This window comes from Leucopleurus acutus (genome assembly GCF_964270905.1).
Source record: "Leucopleurus acutus genome assembly, chromosome: 7".
Taxonomy (NCBI): Eukaryota; Metazoa; Chordata; class Mammalia; order Artiodactyla; family Delphinidae; genus Leucopleurus; species Leucopleurus acutus.
In genome coordinates, this window is record NC_139150.1 from 74908995 (window position 1) to 74930326 (window position 21332).

At 33.3% G+C, this 21332-nt stretch overlaps 2 protein-coding genes across 4 annotated transcripts in view; one reads left to right on the forward strand and one right to left on the reverse strand.

The window, feature by feature from the left end:
* Positions 1–21332, forward strand: part of IFT74 (intraflagellar transport 74) — a 78161-nt gene that overhangs the window by 18294 nt on the left and 38535 nt on the right. For all 3 annotated transcript variants that reach the window (XM_082843277.1, XM_082843279.1, XM_082843278.1), the window contains exons 9-10: positions 15030–15168; positions 16589–16651. In XM_082843277.1, coding sequence (XP_082699403.1) covers positions 15030–15168; positions 16589–16651 — 202 coding nt within the window. The remainder of the gene's footprint in view (positions 1–15029; positions 15169–16588; positions 16652–21332) is intronic.
* On the reverse strand, positions 3167–7052 carry LRRC19 (leucine rich repeat containing 19; the record flags this gene model as incomplete). Its single annotated transcript, XM_082843280.1, has 4 exons — positions 3167–3841; positions 4365–4553; positions 5208–5721; positions 6972–7052. The coding sequence occupies 4 exons, from the start codon at positions 7050–7052 to the stop codon at positions 3513–3515; spliced, it is 1113 nt and encodes a 370-aa protein (XP_082699406.1). The 3' UTR covers positions 3167–3512.

Here is a 21332-nt window from a genome sequence, read left to right on the forward strand (position 1 = left end):
TACCATTACCTTTGGGTTAGGATTTCAACGTATGAATTTTGGAGGGACACAAATATTCAGACAACAGCATTAGTTAACATAATTATTCTTTATCGACTTTTTGATCTTAATTACTGTCTAAAGCAGTGCAAACAGAAGATGAGCTATTTTGTACATACTAATACTGCACACATTTTGTTCCATAAACTTATCAATATCAATTTCCTTGAGAGCAAGGATAATAATTAACCAAAATTATGTAACATCAAACATACTGTCATATTACCTCTGCATGTACAGTAAATATTTGATGAAGAATAGGATTTTAAATATAAGGATGAACTATTTGAAAGATAAATGTAATTTTCTATTGATGAAAAACAAAGGAATCTCATTTTCCCCATCTATCATTTGATGCTACTGTAAAGTGCTATCTTTTTTTTTTTTTTGGCTACACTGGGTATTAGTTGCGGCATCTGGGATCTAGTTCCCTGACCAGGGATTGAACTCAGGCCCCCTACATTGGTAGCGCGGAGTGTTAACCACTGGACCACCAGGGAAGTCCCTAAAGTGCTATCTTAAAAATTACAAATATACTGGAAGTCTCTTCCCTTTTACAAAGAAAATTCCATATTCATGGTGACCAAGCACTTACTTGAAAACTTCCTTTTGTTGTTGTTCTGGTTTTAGACCATTTAGCACATATTTATCATTTACTACATATAAAATACTTTCCTAGGTACCTAAAGAATAAGAAATAATAAGCTATACCCTGTTGAGGACCTTATATAGTTTAGAACATTTAGGTCCTCATTTATTTCATCATTTATCTGAAAAGTTATATGATACCCAGGTCAGATTTATAAATATTATATGTACATGTTTTATAGATATTTTATCCAAAAAGATAACTCCCAGATTATAAATTTAAGAATTTCATAGGTTTTTATGTCTACTTGGTTCATTTGATTAAGGAAAATGTTCTTAAAATAAGGTACTTTCTCCTGAAAATGTCAGCAGTTTCAAAACTTAATATCTGTAGTTTGTAACTAAGGCTGAGTGAAATAGGTTCTACTGACCCTTTAAGAGGAAATTTAAATTAATAACAAGTTATTTTTATAAAGTTTATTTTTATACATCACAGGATAGATTTATTTCATGTGTTAATCAGATAGCCAACATCTTAATAACATGAGACTTTACCTTGACTCTGTACATTCAAAGGGAGCAGGAAATGTCATACCTTGAGAAAGCAGGTATAAAAATCTTGTTTTTATTCTCTTCTCTTTTAGTACCACCATTTACTGTGGTATGAGACCATCTAGTTTATTATGGAACACCTATTTTTAATAAATTGGTTATAGTATATAGCTTCAATATGTTACTATGACACCTGTGGCTTTAATTCAGTTTCATGTGCCTGCTTGAACTAATGATTCTCTTCCAATTCTAATGTCTACAGTTAACTAGTTTGGTGTTAGCTAAAAATCATTTATCCGTTAAAAATATATGAAATTATAATTTTAAACCCATTTATTTTTCTTTGTTTAGTCAGATATCTATTGAATACCCAATATTTAATTATAAGAGGCTTTTGAATGTAAGAGATGAAAGGTAGTTTTTGCTCATTCATAATTATATTTCATTTTACTACATTTCTCAAATATGAATATTTGCCTCAAATTAAGAAATGATATTTTGGTAAAATGATAGATTATTTAGAAAAAGATGACTTATATTTTTAAAGTTATCTCACTCTTATAATTGAGATTTAAAACCATAACGTATAATTTACATTATCTGTTAGGAAATATTACACTTAAAACATTTAATATATTTTATTGAAAACATGTTCCTATAAATACAAATACACATTACAAATGAGTCAGTTCTTTTATTTCACAGGGTATATCATCCAAAACAGTTTTTATTTTCCTCAGTAGACATTTGAACTGAATTTACTATTGATATAACCTTAAAAATGACTATTTTTAGGATATAATGTACATCTACATTATTTTTAGTCTCTTTTTTCTAAGAAATTATCAGGTATGTACATGTGTTAAAAACTTTATGTTATAGAGAAATTTCAACATACCCAAAAATTAAATAGTGTATTATACCCCTATGCACCCATCTCCATCAGCTTTTATCCAACCCTGCTCCATCCAGACCACTAGACACTGTTGCCTTCCCTGTATAATGATGAAGAAAATTTAAAACCCCATATTATTTAATCCATAAATATATTTCAGTGTTTTAGAGATATTCCTTTCTCTAAAAGATATGAATACTGTATACTAAATTTCCTCACATATGGAAGGTAAAAATGATAGATTTTGTTACAGTTTTTAATGCCACTATTTGCATTAAGTTGTTAAAATTATGATTGTAGCCAATGGATTATAAGGAATTGGCAAATAATTCACTTTAGACTCTTCCTATAATAGTCTCAAGGCCAGTATTCTTTGGACCATTGTTGTCCTATGAGGTATTAGCAGCCATACATCAAAGAAAAGGTTTTGTTGTCAAGGAAGTTTGGCAAATTCTTAATATTTCGCTCTTGAAGAGCAGAGAGCAGTTTAGTAAAGCCTTGGGTAGGTCCTATAGTAAAGAAACTTGTTTGACTTTGTTTAAACCCAGTATTTCCTAGTAATTCTATAGTAGTTTGTCCATGTACCTTTTAATCCCCCACCCTGTAAATACTTCTGAATGTCTCTCTGGAAATTAATGTTCTAGAAGACAATTTGGGAAACATTGCTCTATCTACAGCATCGCAAAGAACTGACCACGGACCAACTGAAGATTCCTCAGCCACAGCACAGAATCATTTGAATAAAAATCTAAAGAGAGGCAGAAATAGGTATTTTAAAAAACAAGATTCATAGATGATTCCCACTTTGGAAGCCACCATATTATTCAATTGTGACAGTCATACATTTTGATGACAGTCTTTCTTTGTAACGAAAATCAAGAGATTGTGCCTGGACATTGAACCTGTGCTTTAAGTCGCTACTAAATTTTCAGAAATTTAAAAAAATTTAAAAAGCATTTTCCAATTCCATGAATTCATTCTATGGGCATAAAATCAACCTTAGCGTGTTGTCAGTTTAAACTATCTCTGTTCTTCACTTTGACTTGTGATAAAATTCCATAATCTTTATTTCTTTACTGATTCCAATCAGTAAAACTTTAATATGTATTACATCACATATCTGACTAATATGAAAATCTGTTCATTTTAATTAATGAATAATTTACTTTAGGCCTTTTCCTACTGTTATGTATGGTCCCCTGAATACTGCTGAGAATGCTAGTATTTTAACTGTTAGCTAACAAGGAGTGGCAGTTACTGTATTTGGACCTACTTGCACAATGCCAATGAGAAGAGCATAATTTTATGATATATATGTGTGTTGCAATTAATATGATGGTCTACTAGCTATAGTTCAGTATGTCATGTATCAAAATCTCCACGTCTAAACTGTGAGTGAGCTGTTAACATTTTTTAAAGAATCAAACATTGAAAGAAATTAATTTTCTTCACGTAATTCATGAGTATCTATGTATTTGTCTTCAATAAACCCATCATCATCTACCACAAATTGACGTAGTTGTTCAAATATTACTATAGTTTCTTCGGAGCTTGTGTCTGGTATCTGTGGAGGAGGACTTGGGTTTCTGGTAAAACTATCTTCATAGGTTTCTGCTTCATGCTCTTCCAGGCGATGATGCTTGTAACTAAGCAGAAAATTATACCATACTGGACATTTGATAGCAATTGAAACGAGGAGTGAAGTCATCAGTACAGTGACTACCACACTGACAAGAAAAGTCCAGCTTTTTCCTTGAGATTCACGTTCTTAAATGGAATACCGAGAAAGAGAGGGTGGGGGTAGTTTTGTTAAATTGACAAAAATAAAATAATCATAATTACATGTCCTAATAACTCCCCAATATTGGTATTAGAAATAAATGTACATAATCTTCTTTAAGCAAAAGTTACTAAAACTGCCAAAAATAAAGATATTTCATAGTGTGGTGAAAGAATACCTTTTTTCAAAATATCTACCTGTCTTTGCAGGTATTGTTTATCCGTTCACCTAGGAACATTATTGATTTATACCTGTTAAGAATTGTGACTTAACTAGTTAATACCAAGGCTCAGAGAAGTTAAATATCAATAATTTGCATAACGGCATTTGACTGATAGCTAGCAGAGCCTACTTTAGAAACCCAGTGTTTTGTCAGTCTTTTCTTGGGTGGAGGAATTGTTCTTTTACATAGTTTCTAGAAATTTAAAATACAAAAAAATAATGAAAACTATCTCGGTTTATTTGGTATGCTATCCTCAGCAATATTATTATTCAAAACCAGTACATTACCTGAATTTCTTGTTAAGTTGTTCAAAAAACTATTAAATGTTGAATTGCTAATGGACTCAAAATGAATGTAAAGATCTTCAGTTATAGATGAAGGAAATTTTGAGTAGCATTCAGCCTTGTAAGGTACTGTTTTGATATTGTAGCACTTCAGTGTATCCGGATAGCTGCACATGGTGATGTTCTCATTTTCTAGTAAATTAGAAAGAATAAGATTTATTATGGAAAATAATATTATTATGGTTAATTATTATGGTTAACATTTTATAATTTTTTATCTAGAATTTTTTGACATATTTATCTGTCATCATTAAAGGTATTATAAAAAAGAAACTGTTGTATTTGCCTAGCAACACAACAAGCGAAATGCCCATTTCTGTTTATGTTATAAATGTAGCTTAAGTGCAGTATCTGTTTATTGTTTAGTTTGTCTGTGTTAGTAATGTAAAAATGTTATGATTTAGATTATGGTGAACATCTGGAACATGGCATGTAGTTTAGAAAGTGGGTCACCTGTTTTCACCTACTCTCTGACAAGCTATCCTAAGAAAAGGAAGTGCTTTTAAAAATTAGTCTTATATATCGAAACTGCAAACTTAGTATACAAAGTGACAGTTTCATCTCATATATATAGAACATTTAAGTTTCTTTTCTTCTTTTTCTTTTTTTCTGGAGAGGCAGAGGGAGAGCTTGTACTCAGCAATTTCTTTTCAGTGTTTCTTCTTGTTTCCCTTAAACAGGAGGTTTCCTTTTCTTTTAGACATGAAACAAGAGACTTTTCTGGGGTAGAACAATCCAAAATCAATCACATTTTGGTTTTGACTAATTTAAATTATGATTGCTTACCTAGTGTCACATTCGATGTGTTCAACCAGTTTTGCAAATTCAGTAGACTACAAGAGCAGTTCCACGGATTTCCGTATAAAATTATGAATTCCAGATGAAACAGTTGTGGTACATCAAGATAGCTTATCAAATTGCCTTGCAGATTCAATAGTATCAGGCTTTTTAGAGGCACAAATATATCATGATTCAGTTGAACTATTTTGTTTTGGCAGAGATATAACTGTTTTAGTTTATCTAAGCCTGTAAAGGCACCCTGTTGAATTATGTGGATGGAGTTTCTACAGATATTTAAAATTTCTAGATTGGAGAGGTTACCAAAACTATTATTATGTAGGATAATGACATTGTTCTCAATCAAATAGAGCTCGGTGAGTAAAAAATATGTCTGTAGAACTCTTGTATCTGTAACATTCAGAGTAATTTGGTTATAACTGAGGTCAAGTATAGTAACATTTTTATTGATATTTGCTGGAATCAAAGCATAATTCTTTGCAGTGAAATTACATTTGACTTCCTAAAAAGAAAATTAGAAATGCATTAATAAGGAAAAATGCTAGCAGAATTTCCCAAATTTTCATATGCAGGCAATTAGACATTAGAAGGAAATACTTTTAGAAAAAAATCTACTATCTAATCTTTTTTTTTTTTTTTTTTTTTTTTGCGGCACGTGGGCCTCTCACTGTCGCGGCCTCTCCCGTCGCAGAGCACAGGCTCCCGACGCGCAGGCCCAGCGGCCATGGCCCACGGGTGCAGCCGCTCCGCGGCACGCGGGATCCTCCCGGACCGGGGCACGAACCCGCGGCCCCCGCATCGGCAGGCGGACTCCCAACCACTGCGCCACCAGGGAAGCCCTACTATCTAATCTTTTTATGTTAAAATATGAAAAAGGTAAAGCAAATACTTTTTTTTTTATTGGGATGGAATGTTGAAGATTAAGGAATTCTGATATATATAATTGAGGAAGGAGATTGTAGTTTGTCATACAAGTATCTTGCAACTGTTATTAAATAATCATTACAGAAAGAAAATATTGGTATATTACCATTTATATATGTGGAAATAAATGGTAAATAATAATTCTGTTAACTTATTTAGTATTTCAGTGTGCAAGATTGACATTTATAATGAGAAAATAATGTAAAAATGTAATTTTTAAAAATCAGAGCTACCAGCACTACATCTAGGACTATTAAATAATTAAGAAACAATATTCAATATATATCTCTATAGGGTTAACAGCTCAAAATTTGGTGTTTTAAAAGAAAATATCTTGTAACAGAAATTGAGCCATGTGTTGAATTTAAAGAGTCAGGCAACAGGAAGAAGTGCTTTCCTTATGTGGATATAAATCCAAAGAAATAGTTCTTGTTTTGACTGTTTTTGTAGTTGAAATGTCCCCCAATAATAATAATAATGTAACAACAGCAATTTCCCTCATAAATACGTGGTTTTTTAAAAAGTTTCCTACATTTTAAAGTGTGTTTTTTATGTCTTAACTAATCTCCGGTTTTGTAGTGAAATTTTACGTATTTCTCCTTTTGTCAGCTTTTAAAGAACTCAGTTTTTTAAAAAATGAAGACCGCTTTTGTCAAATTAGAATCTGGCTCAGAGATCACATGTTTTGAATATACACAGCTAACTAAAGAGTTTGTTTTGATAGCTTGATTTTTTTTCTTCTTTCTTTTATTGCCTTCAATATTTTACTAAATCTACACAAAGTGTACCTTTGAAAATATTTTCACTAGCTTGATTGTAAAAACTTACGGTTTTAGACGTCTGGCTTTCATCTGATAACAATAGCATGGAGAGTGGCCAAAACAAGATTGTGATGCTTGTGATTTTCATATTGCAAGCCTGACAGAAAAGAGAGTATTTATATCTCATTAGGAGACTAGAACATTAGAGATTTTTTAGGACATTTTGATTTCCATTTTTCTCCTTTTAAATCTATTTTTTCTTAAAATATATAAAATATGAAACAAGTAAATATCCCTTCACCCTCCCTGCACTCTAATCTTAAAAAACTGGAAAGCTCCTGGGGAGAATGAAAGACAGTAATTTTCAGGGTGTCTTTTTAGTTCCTAGATCTAGTGAAAGGAACTTTAAAACAATTGAAGTGGTTGTACATTTTAAAATTTTAATATATGTGCACAAAAGCAAGTCCAGAAGGATATATATTTATGTATATATACACGTTTAAGTATATGCTTATATTGCTACTTCTTGATTTTTCAATTTTAGGCATTATCTATTGATACTATCCTTTGACTTAACACTTTGGGAGATGAGAGTCCTCAGCTTTCTTTCAAACACTCCCTACCTTCATCTTCAATGCATCAAATATATACTTACTGTCTCTTTACTTTCCGAGCATAGTCACTTGTAATTTTGTTTAGATGAGTACTCAGTGTTTATACTATCAGGAATGTATAAAGCTGTCAATGACTGAGCCCTGTTAACAGGATTATTATTCTGTTCCTGCACACTGTTTTTCCTCTAATTAATTGTCCTGGTTTTCTTTTCATGTGCTTAGGGTTTTTTTTTTTTCTCACTAATTTATACCCAAACTCTCCCTAGCAAATCTCTCAATAGTTTATGTATATTAGATAGTTTAATTTGTTTCATTTGCTTGAAGAAGTCTCTCCCAGAGCCTGCTGCCATGCTCTGATCTAGATGAGCTGATCACTAGGCCCTCTACACAGCCGTTGACTTCCACTCTCCTTCCACCCTCATTGTAAAGACTCCCTTTTGCCCTTGTTACTGGATTCCTGTTTTCTAGAATGCCCTGTCTTGGATTACTGCCTTTTTTCCATGGAGCTTCCTGCAGGAGCTTCCTGAGAAGGTCCATAGAAGAGAATTTTTTTTAGACCGTGAAAGATATTTTGGCTAGAAATAGAACTCTAAGTAGGAAATAATTTTCCCTCAAAAGGTTGATGGCATTGCCTCATTGTCTTTGGGTTTCTAGTATAGTCGTCCCTCAGTATCAGCAGGGGATTGGTTTCAGGAGTCCCTACAGATACCAAATCTGTAGATGTTCAAGTCCCTTACATAAAATGGTGCAATATAATGAATACAGTGGACCCTTCGTATCCACGGGTTTTACATCTGTGGATTCAACCAACCATGACTGTATTACTGTTCAGAACTGTCATGCTATGCCGTTCTAATTCTTTATCCTTTTATGTAACTTGCCGTTTCTTAACCCCAAAGCTTTTTCTTTGCTCTACAATATTATATAGTTAGAGGTGTACAGTATAGTGATTCACAATTTTTAAAGGTTATACTCCATTTATAGTTACTATAAAACATTGGCTATATTCTCTGAGTTGTACAATATAGCCTTAATATGGATATTCTGAAATTTCATGATCCTTTATGAGAGTCTGTTTTCATTCATGAAACTGGGCAGTTGGTGGGCACTTTCAATCTGGAAACAATGGGAAATTTTCTGAACTATTTGATTGATGGTATTGATAATTTTCTTCCTCATTTAAAAAAAAAAAAAAAAACTCACTTCTCTTTCTAGAACCCCCTTAATTAGTTGTTGGATCTCCTGGTATGATTTTCTAATTTTTTATGTTTGCTCTTCCACATTTCATCTCTGTGTGTTTTTGCTCTGCTTTCTGGAACTTTATCATCAAACTCTTCTGTTAAAGTTTTCTTTTTCCTGTCATCTTCTTAATTCTGAAAATTACTTTTTTAGTATACTGTGGTATGAATATATTTTTTCCTTGTTTTTTTCTTGTATCTCTTGTTTTCTTTTTCCTTGAATAGCCTTTGTACTCTCAAGTTGTGTTTTTCCAGTTTATTTTTATAAGTATCCTTTATGTTAGAGGTTTTCTTTTGAACTTTGTGTATCTGTTAATATTTGGTTTAGGACTTACATATAAGAGTGGGAAACAAAAAAGCTGATGGGAAACTGTGCGTTTGTGTGGTTCTTATTAACTTCGCTATTATTTTTTGGCCACGCCGCATGGCCTTTGGGGTCTTAGTTCCCTGACCAAGGATCGAACCCGTGCCCCCTGCAGTGGAAGCGTGGAGTCCTAACCGCTGGACCACCAGGGAATTCCCAGTTCTTATTAACTTTAGATCTTACTGTAGAGTGACCTTAATGGACTGTTTTTTGGGGGAATCCCTAAATGTCATTATCTTTAGATTGTTTCTCTTGGGCTGCTTGGATTCCCCAAAATGACATTTTTAATCTGCCTAAAAAGGTGAGGCCAAGTAGCCAGCATTCTGAGAGCTCAGTGGTGGAAAAGTTGAGTTTACCTCAGTAATTAGTATGTAAACTTTAACTTACTCTCCCTGCTTTTGGCATAACGTCCCTGCAGTCACTTGTGCCTAGTGCCCAGATTCTGTTTGTTTTATTTTCCCCAGAGCAAAAAAACAGAAGCCTTATTTTTCTGCTTAGGTAGGAGAGGACCTTTACCTGGCTGGGCAGTGTCAGGGAGAAAGACTTTCAACTATGTTTCAGCCCCTCCTTTTCTACTTCTAGAATATCTGGTACTGCCAATCTCTGGGCCGTCTAGGGATTCTGCAGTGTAAATCAAGTGGCTTCTCAGCTTTCCCCACTGCTGGCTTGGGAGAATTTTGCTTTCCCAGTCAGTTTGCCCTTAACTGTTAGCTTTCTAGTTTCTAGATTTTATTGCTGTTGTTTCCTCTTCCATTCTTTTTGTCTTTATGAGTTTATATACTTCAAATTACCTTTTATTTTCATTTTAGTAGGGTTTTGGACAGGAGTCAAAGTTAGTGGGTACATTCAACATGCCATGTTTAACTGGAAACTGCCATTTATTTCAGTAATTCTTCTTACTATAAGTACTTTCCATTTAGTCATTTTATTCATGACCTTGATATTTCTTATTTTTATTTCTGTTTTGTTAAAGTCAACATTAGAAACTGCTGCATAAAGCAACTATTCTCCAATAAAAATTAATTTTAAAAAGATCTATTAAAAAATAAATAAATAGGGACTTCCCTGGCGGTCCTGTGGTTAAGACTTGGCCTTCCAATGCAGGGGAGTGCAGGTTCAATCCCTGGTCAGGGTGCTAAGATTCCACATGCCTTGCGGCCAAAATACCAAAACAGAAACAATATTGTAACAAATTCAATGAAGACTTTAAAAAATGGTCCACATCAAAAATAAATAAATAAATAAGAAATAAATAAGAAACTGCTGCAAACAAATGATCTGTTTGAAATGATATGAATATGTCCTGTTACTATCATCCTTAGTGGTTAAAATTTAGTCTTTTGAGCCTTCTTATTGCACTTGTTACAATTAGTTGCTTATGATTTTTTAGGAAAATTTATTCCACGAGAGCAGGAGGTAAGAAACTACTCGGTGAGCAAGATTCATTTCAAGTTACTAAAGTCTGTTGCTGCATTAGCAATGAGGAATTTATTGTTATGCGAGTACTGGTCTATTCTAGTTAACTTCCTCATTGCCTTCCATCTGATGATCTGTTTATGTTTATTCCTTTTCCACTTTCTTTCTTTACATGGCTAAATCAAAGTTTGAAGAAAAAGCCACTGTTCTCCTAGATTTTACAATTTGAACGTAGATCATAATAGAATCCCTTTTAGAGTCAGAAATGAATTCAAGCTATCACTTATTCCAGACCACTGCCTACAAAAGGAGATCCCTAAATCATAAATAAAAGGTAGTTTACCCGTATTTAGTGATTTCTAGGAATAAGTATGCAACCTCTCCAGTGGCTTGTTTCAGTATTTCTCAATGGTGTAGTGAAATTCTTCCTGATGTTTTTGTAGGATGCCCATGTGGGTAGGGCAGTGGTAAGGAAAAAGAGCTTCTTTTTTTTCCCCAAGAAATAAATAGGATAAGGGTGAATAAAGGAAGCAGATAGGCTACAAAGAAAATTAACTAAAGAGTTTATGTGGAATAGAAGCAGCCGGAGAAGGTAATGGAGGTCAGGTGGGACTGTGAGACTTGTGAAAATGGAGACAGAGGATTGTCTTGTATTTATTATCTTTATCATCTGTGTTATACTAATAATTGTCTTCTCCAGTATGCTAAAGTGAATAAAATCGTAAGGGTTGGAAAAGGAATCTTTTTTTTCATTCTATTTGATAAATTTTAGAGTTAGAAACTATATATACTTAGAACTTAAGATAGATTCTGTACAAGAAAGCAGTCAATAGATCTAAACCATTATTAGGTCTAAAGCTATGAAATGCATTGATTGAGCCACAAGGTCCATGGGGCTTTTCATATATTTGTACATGTTTTGAGAGGGGAAAGATTGAAAGATGGGGTAGGTGGATGTTTACCACAACACTAAATAGACAAATCCTTAGACAGCAACATTTGCTAGCTTTATTGGCTATCTTGAAGACATCAGATTGGCAGAATAACTAGCCAATAGTTTATGCAGAAATTGTTCTTGAGTCAGTTTACCCTATTTAAAAAGTTGATTTAAAAGGAAACAGCTATTGCCTTTTTCTCCCTTTGGATTTTTTTTGTCAATTTGATATTTAATTTGAAATGATATGTGGGCTTGAGTTTAGTGATTAAAAAATAGAGAATAAATGGAATATCGGTTTTTTTAAAAACTATCTTACAAAATTAAGTGCCCTTTTATATAGCCTGTAACCTATATTACAGAAAAAAGATTTTCACAAAAGGAAATGGTAGATATTAAAAAAGAAACAATGTTCTTCTTAGTGCAGTTTCAAGTACAAGTTTCTGAGAAGTTTTTGGTCATGTACTTTATATGACTATTATATACCATGAAATAAAAAGATACTGCAATTATTTTGGTTTTGTTAAATAAAATGTATATACTGTAATACAGTTTTGTCATTAAATATTTTAGATATTTATACCAGAATTCAATGTATTTGGAGTAAGATATTAATAATTCACAATTAACTTATCTCTTGTAATTTTATAGAACTTCTTTTTTCAAACTTAAAAACTTTTATAATGGAAACTATCAAGAAAAAACCTCTAAGTAGGATAGTCATTGCGTAGTTTCAACAATTATCACCTGGTAGTCAGTCTTTTTTCATCTTACAAATTTGTTTTTAAGTTAATATCACTTCAAAATGCTCTGTGATTAACATATTTCAAAATAAAAAGATCTTATAAATTTGATTGGTTAGATGAAACCTTTTTTTTTCAAAAGAAAAATAATTAATTTTTATTACGTTTTCAATTTATTTGGGAAAGATTTTTTGGCCATGTCCCAGGTTTGTATTTCTAAGGTAGATCTTGTAAAAAATACAATCATATTTTCTTCTCTTTCATCACTTATTAGAGACAGAGATTTTTGTATAGACTTAACAAGTTTAAATATGATTTAAAAAAATTCATCAGTAATCACTGAACCTATAAATATATAGGATCTTACCTTTCCTTTTTTCTTTTGTCTCCGAGACTGGTGTGTAAGGAATGTACTCTCTTTCTTCCACACCATTAAAAAAAAAAAAGTATGTCATATGATTTTATTTCACTTTGTTTTAACCTTTGTACCGTGAACAGGTGGAAAAAACAAAAAAGAAAGAAACTAGACTTCCTTAGCAAAAGATTGACTAGAAGAATAATTTCTTAAGGTCATCTTTGACTTTTTCAGTGTAACAACTAAGGTGGCTTGCTTAACCTTTGTGATTCTTAATCTTAGAAAATTTAAATATTAACAAATTTACTTTGTGAGTTAAAGTATATAATATTGAGAATGCATAATTTGAAAGATACATTGCTAAAGTGATTTAAGTGTTGATCCTAAAGATACTTTGTATTTTGAAAGATTCAAGTTGAAAAGGTTCCACCAAGTTTTGTATTCCACTGAGTTTCAACTTTGTTGTTTACTCATTTTTATGACACCATCATTGGTAGTTTTACTGCCAAGTTATAACAGGAGCAGACTGCTCAAAGCATCAAAAGACCCGACCCTTGGCCATTACGTGACCTTCAAAAAAATCAGTTACCTTCCTTGTGCTTCCTTGTGTAACTTCCCCTCTGTAAAATGGAATACTTTACAACATTAGTTCCCATCTAACTGTAGTAGATATATCAGGCAAAAACATGGTTAAGATTCATTGTTGGTAGTAAATAATCATGGAGTTCAGAATGAGTTAGATCTAACAAACTTCTCTGGGCTTCAGTATCCTTAATCTGTGAAACAAAGAGATTGAAATAGATGATCTTTTCTGTTTGAAATTTCTATGAGCACATGCATATACCCGTGTAAATTGTAGCAGCAGCAGACACATTTTTTTATGCTATAGTAATTGAGGCTCAAAGTGAAGACATCACTTCCTGTTCAATAATGAGACAAAAATAAATAGAAATTCCAGGTTGTCTGTTTCATTATGTTCATCTTTTATTTGGTTATTATGAGATGCTCTCTGTAGGAAAATTTCTGAGTTTAGATTATCTTATTCTGGTACTAGGGTATGAATGTGTAAAGTGTGTGGAGGATAGATATGTGGATCTATGAGGCTCAGTTAGTGATTATGAAAACTGTTAACGATATCTACATTTGAAAGAGATTGAATAGAATAATTATATTTTGAAACTCAAAGTAGAAATTTATGATATTGAGACTGAGAATTTATCTTCAAGCAAGCTTTTTATATGTAAATCTTGAAGTATTTACATGATAACTAGCATCTTACCTCTATTTTTTTCAGAATTTTTCTTTACCCTATTTATAATTGATCTTGCATAGGTAATAAGTGGCACATCACTGGTATTTCTTGTGATTATATGATAAAGATTGTTATTGTTTGTAATTAATTTCGTTACTACTACTTACATGATTAGACTTATAATGTTCCTGTTATATTTTCAAGGAAATTAGCTTATTATTTTGCAGTGCTAAAGTACAGTTGATAATTTGTGAAATATCAATACCAGTTTTAATTAAAGCAGTAGATAAAAGGGAATTTAAGCAAAATATATTAATCTAAAGCTATGAATTTTTTAATCAAATTGCACTGTTGGTCTTCCTACTCCCCAGTGCAGTCAGAGCTGTGTTACTTGAGATGATTTATGTGGTAAACTTCCATGCAAGATTTCATTTGGTCAAAGAATTCTATAGCTAAAAGATACTTGAAAACCACTATTCTAAAATTTAACTCTCTTGTTTGTCTTGAGGGTATGACAACAAAAAGTGCAAATACATTCTCATATGTATAAGACTTTAAGGATTTTCTGTGATAATCTTTGTGGTTTTTTATAAGAAAGTAAAGTGGAGAATAAGGAAATACAAGGATTTGGAGATTGAGAAGAGAAAGATGTAAAATAAGTCTGTGTTTTGTTTTGTTATAAATTTATTTGTTTTTGGCTGCGTTGGGCCTTCGTTGCTGCGCGCGGGCTTTCTCTGGTTGCGGTGAGCTGGGACTCCTCTTTGTTGCGGTGAGCAGGCTTCTCATTGCGGTGGCTTCTCTTGTTGCGGAGCATGGACTCTCGGCATGCGGACTTCAGTATTTGTGGCACACGGGCTCAGTAGTTGTTTCTCGTGGGCTCTAGAGCGCAGGCTCAGTAGTTGTGGCTCACGGACTTAGTTGCTCTGCAGCATGTGGGATCTTCCTGGACCAGGGATTGAACCCGTGTACCCTGCATTGGTAGGCGGATTCTTAACCCCTGCACCACCAGGGAAGTCCCAATAAGTCTGTGTTGATGGGGCCAAATTTTGTACAGGTCAAATAAAATTTGTGTGTACATCTATAAGGACTTTTAGATCACAAACTATGGTTAAATAACTTTTACGTATCCTACTTAATTGAGACTGAGTAAAGTTAATTGATTTTTCCCCTCAATATTGTAAGAGGAATATTGTATACCTTTGATTTCAGGAAGGAAAAACAAATTAGAAGTGTAGAAGAAGAAACTGAACAGGAAAAACAAGCAGCAGAGGGCATTATCAAAAATATGCCTCCAGAAAAACAAGTCAAGTATATAGAAATGAAAACCATGAATGAGAAATTGTTGCAGGTAATACTAATTACTACTCTGTGCTGGGCATATAGCAGTCTTACTACTAAAAAGGTGATCTGAAGGTGGGCAGCACTGGCATCCCTTGAGGGCTTGACTAAACCTACTAATCAGAGTCTTCATTTTAACAAGATGATTCATATGGACATTTGAATTTAGGAAGCACTGATCTAGAAAATTTCATTTTCTTATGTTGCATAATGACCTAGCTTTTACTCTGTTATTCAGTTCTATGCATCATTCATTTTTGCAGGTCATAAAGATACATGAAACAATTGTTTTTTAATGAACTTTTAATGAAAACATTAAAAGTCCTCATACACCAGAGCCATATGGATATTTACTTTCTTTCCTTTTCTTCCTGCCTAATAAACAGCAAGTCGTTTACTTGCTATGCCCTTAATTTGAACAGCTTTTGTCCCCTAATTATGGTGTTTAAATAAGAAATTTGGATGTCTACTGAGGGATTATTGAGAATCCTCTCAACATTCAGTCATGGTGGTGACTCAGGTTTACAAGGTAGTGCCCTTTCATGTCCAGATATCCCTTAACCAGTTAACAGAGAATTAGTCCCCGCAAATGCCAATAATGAATGTAGTTCTAGTTCTCAGATAATCCTTTATTGAAAATTTAATATAACTTTTTATGTTAGACAGAATTTATAACATATAATGAAACATTGATGAAAGAATATTATAAAAATACCAAAATATTATCAAAATATAGCTAATATCACACAGGGGTGTTTGAATGGGTCTGGTTGGCCCTTGAACACCTTGGGTGTTAGGCACACTGACCCCTGTGCAGTTTAAGTCTGTGTATAATTTATAGTTGACCCTCAGTATCGAAGGTTCCACATCCACGGATTAAACCATCCATGGATTGAGTAGTACTGTAGTACGTATTTCTTGAAAAAAAATCCACATGTCATTGGACTCATGCAGCTCAAACGTGTCTTATTCAGGGGTCAACTATAAACAGTTCAAGAGACTTATCCCTAAGAGTGAGCCATATAAATGGCTACAGGTCTTGGCCTTAAAAGAAAATAGGCAAAAGATATGGAAACATGGTTAAAAAGACAAATAAAAATTATAACTTTAAACAGTATCATCATTAATTTGAAGTATTCTGATATTTGATATTCTCAGAATACAGTGATGATTCACTGTGAAAAGTTCTGGCTCCCTTTAAAAAGCTCATAAGTATTTTAAAAGGTTGATCTTGGCAAGGTTTTTAGTAATAATGAAATAAATTGGCAAAAATAGAAATAATGAATGTTAATAAATTCTAGTCAGATTTTAAGATATGGGTTGAAAACATTTACAAAATTTACTTTGTCACATCTGTATTTAAAATGTTGAGAAGGAAATTATTCTTAATGTAATTTGCCTATATATTTGATTTTTTTCCTTCTTCTTAGGAATTAGATACACTTCAGCAACAACTAGATTCACTGAACATGAAAAAAGAGAGCTTGGAATCTGTAAGTAAAAATCAAGTAAAAGTTTTCATATTACTCAGCTACAAAAGAAAATTCAGTTAAATATATTAATGGAACTCATTCAGGTACATATTTATTTAGTAGTTTACTAATAGAAATGTAATAATTTTTTTTCCTATTCAGGACTGCAAATATCTTAGTTTAGTAAGAAAGCAGATTCAGTTATTGAGTACCTACCCTGTACAAAAATCATTCTGCCTTGCTGAGGCACACAAAATCTAATGGTAATTTAAAACTACCAATGGCAGTTTTCACAGAACTAGAACAAAAAATTTCACAATGTATGGAAACACAAAAGACCCCGAATAGCCAAAGCAATCTTGAGAAAGAAAAACAGAGCTGGAGGAATCAGGCTCCCTGACTTCAGACTATACTACAAAGCTACAGTAATCAAGACAGTATGGTACTGGCACAAAAGCAGAAATATAGATCAATGGAACAGGATAGAAAGCCCAGAGATAAATCCACACACATATGGTCACCTTATCTTTGATAAAGGAGGCAAGAATATACAATGGAGAAAAGACATCCTCTTCAATAAGTGCTGCTGGGAAAACTGGACAGCAACATGTAAAAGAATGAAGTTAGAACACTTCCTAACACCATACACAAAGATAAACTCAAAATGGATTAAAGACCTAAATGTAAGGCCAGACACTATAAAACTCTTAGAGGAAAACATAGGCAGAGCACTCTGTGACATAAATCACAGCAAAATCCTTTTTGACCCACGTCCTAGAGAAATGGAAAAAAACCCCAAAAATAAACAAGTGGGACCTAATGCAACTTAAAAGCTTTTGCACAGCAAAGGAAACCATAAACAAGAAGAAAAGACAACCCTCAGAATGGGAGAAAATATTTGCAAATGAAGCAACTGACAAAGGATTAATCTCCAAACTATATAAGCAGCTCATGCACCTCAATATCAAGAAAACAAACAACCCAATCCAAAAATGGGCAGAAGACCTAAATAGACATTTCTCCAAAGAAGATATACAGATTGCCGACAAACACATGAAAGGATGCTCAACATCACTAATCATTAGAGAAATGCAAATCAAAACTGCAATGAGGTATCACCTCACACCGGTCAGAATGGCCATCATCAAAAAACCTACAAACAGTAAATGCTGGAGAGGGTGTGGAGAAAAAGACACCCTCTTGCACTGTTGGTGGGAATGTAAATTGATACAGCCACTATGGAGAACAGTATGGAGGTTCCTTAAAAAACAAAAAATAGAACTACCATCTGACCCAGCAATCCCACTACTGGGCATATACCCTGAGAAAACCATAATTCAAAAAGAGACATGTACCACAATATTCATTGTAGCACTATTTACAATAGCCAGGTCATGGAAGCAACCTAAGTGTCCATTGACAGACAAATGGATAAAGAAGATGTGGCATATATATACAATAGAATGTTGCTCAGCCATAAAAAGAAATGAGTTATTTGTAGTGAGGTGGATGGACCTAGAGCCTGTCATACAGAGTGAAGTAAGTCAGAAAGAGAAAAACAAATACCGTATGCTAACACATATATATGGAATCTAAAAAAAAAAAAAAAGGTTCTGATGAACCTAGGGGCAGGACAGGAATAAAGACGCAGACTAGAGAATGGACTTGAGGACACGGGGAGGGGGAAGGGTAAGCTGGGACGAAGTGAGAGAGTAACACTGACATACATACACTACCAAATGTAAAATAGATAGCTAGTGGGAAGCAGCCACATAGCACAGGGAGATCAGCTTGGTGCTTTGCAACCACCTAGACGGGTGGGATAGGGAGAGTGGGAAGGAGACACAAGAGGGAGGGGATATGGGGATATATATATATACATATAGCTTATTCACTTTGCTATATAGCAGAAACTAACACAACATTGTAAAGCAATTATACGCCAATAAAGATGTTAAAAAAAAAACATACAAGCAAGAGACTAAAGACAAGTGAAGATGGAGAAGTCAGTTCATTACTTTAAAGATGTAAAAGCTTGCATTTGTTTTATTATTTATTTAAAGCGTTTTTAAAGTCACAAAACATGTTTTCTATTAAAAAATTGAATAAGATGAAAGTAAAAATGCCTATTTATTTTCCCTCTTTCCAGACAGAACTGCTCTCACATTTATTGAGTGATTACTATGTGCTTTTTTTGAGCTCTTTACATATGTCACCAGCATTGTCATTTTATCTTCACAGCAATCCTATAATCCTACCTTCATTTTACTGTTGAGAAAAACCTTAAGTGGGATGTACACTGGATATGCTGTCTGCAGCTTTTTTTTTTTTAACCTAACATTCTCTCTTGAATGTCTATTCATGTCAGCTCTTAAGATATCTTTCTCATTTTTTGAAATTACTGCATTGTATTACATTGTATGACTATATATAGCACAGCCTTGTAGATGACTAGGTTGTTTATATTGATAGTTTTTTGAGATTATAAAACAATGCTGTAGTGAAAACACATTTTATGCAAAGTTACTACGAGTGTATCTTAAGATAAATTTCTTGCATTGGGTCAGAAGGTACAATCTTCTAAAACGTTGTAACATTGCCAAATTGCCTTCCAAAAAAGTTCCATTTTCTACTCCTAATCTCAATGTATGAGAGTGCCTATTTCCCCCATACTCATTAACAGCTGCATTATCCATCCACCATTTCCATTTTTACTAGTTTAATAGTTTAAAATTAGTATCTTGTTTTAATTTTCATTTATTTATACAAAAAGTTGAGTATCTCTTTATATATTTGTTGGCCAATGCATTCTTTTTCTGCAAACTACCTTCCCACTGTCTGTACATCAAATCTTGCCTGCCTTTCTTGATTTCCTATGTATTCAGGTAGCTATAATGATGATAGGATTAGTAACAATTGTAAATTGACATGATTGCTTTCACCTAGCTTGCAAAAGAAATAAACCATGAGTATTTTGTAATCATTCTTTTGGAAATTTGCTATTGAAAAAACTAGTTTGCTTAAAAATATTAAGATGATTTTCTATATCCAGTTGTCTACATGTGGGTACACAGAATTTTTATTTTCTTTGATCTCTATGGTAATAAAAATATGCTTCAAGGAATAAGGACTGCATTTATATAGTATTAATACAGCCAGCTTTCAGAATTCCTCACTATCTTTTTTTAGGGTGTATAGGAGAGAGTTAGGTCTTATTTCATTGGCAGATTTAGTTTCCACAGGAAGAGGTGTAGGGTATAACCTTGTAATTAGTGTTTCTATTGATGCCACTCTACTTTGGCATTAGTACATGTATGCCTAAAATTACATGAATTTAAAAAAACTTACAGTATTCTCAAATGAAGAAAATGTAGATCCTAATTCTGTTTAACTTTAGCTGGATTCCTTTGTGGGTCTTTTTGGGGGGGGGAAGATTTGTTCTTCAAGATAACATTATGTCAAATATCAATCAAGTAGTGTTTATTGCATATCTGCTGTATGCTCCCTACTGTGCTAAGTATTGCTGATTCAGTTCATAGGAGTGTGAAAAAAATCAGGTGAAAGATCAACAAGAGCTTGAGTCTTCAGGAGTGGTTTTATCAAGATGCAATGATGAACATGTCTATAGGTGGTTAAGCAAAAGGGACGGGGGAGGTACTATGAAAAGGGATACATCAAAATGTCTGCATTTTTTCTATCGGTATTTTATTATCATGCCTTTTCACCTGAAGCTAATACATTACTTAAGCTGTGTATATAACCCTTTGCCTATGGACTTTCAAACATTTCCTCTTGTTCACTTTTTCCTTTTTTTAAGATTCCTTCTCTTTTGCTTTCAAAAAGGAGGAGGTCTCCCCTCTTAAAAATCTTGTTCATACTGTGAGCCTGTTTTCAGATATCATTAACTTTTTTTTCATGATTAACTTTTATTTTTGTTAACTTAGAAAAATTATTTAGATATCAGATCATCAGTTTTCTCATTTGTAAAACAGAGATGATAGTACTATCTTACAGAGTTGCTTTGAATGTTAGAGATAGTATATAAAAAATATGAAGTATAGTGCCTGGCACAGAATACGTGCTCAATAAATAACAGCTTCAAATATCATTTTCATCATCATCATCACCACTACCACCAACATCCCTAGCTCTTTTGGTTATCTTTTAAAATTATCACATCCCTTATTTTCTCTTTGTGAACAGTAGAACAGTGGTGAATACATGATAATTTTACTACTCCTGTCTATTAGTTTCCTAGTGCTGCTGTAATAAAGTATCACAAACTGGGTGACATAAAACAACAGAAATTTCTTGTAGTTATGGAGGCTAAAAGTCTAAAATCAAAGACTTGCTTCTTCTGGGACACTAGGTGGAATCCTTCCTTGCCTCTTCCTAGCTTCTGGTGCTGGCTGTCAATCCTTGGCATTTGTTCCTTGACTTGTAGCTACATCACTCCATTCTTTGCCTGTATCATCAAATGGCATTCTCCTCAGGTGTCTCTGCTTTTTCTCTTCTCTTCTAATAAAGAGCAGTTAATACTGGATTATGGTCCACTTTAATGACCTCAAGATAATCTTAACTTGATTAAATCTGCACAGACTCCATTTCAAATTAGGTCATGTTCACAGGTGCTGGAGATTAGGACTTCAGCATACATTTTTGGGGGATATAGTTCAACCCATAAACTTGTAGGAAAGCATAT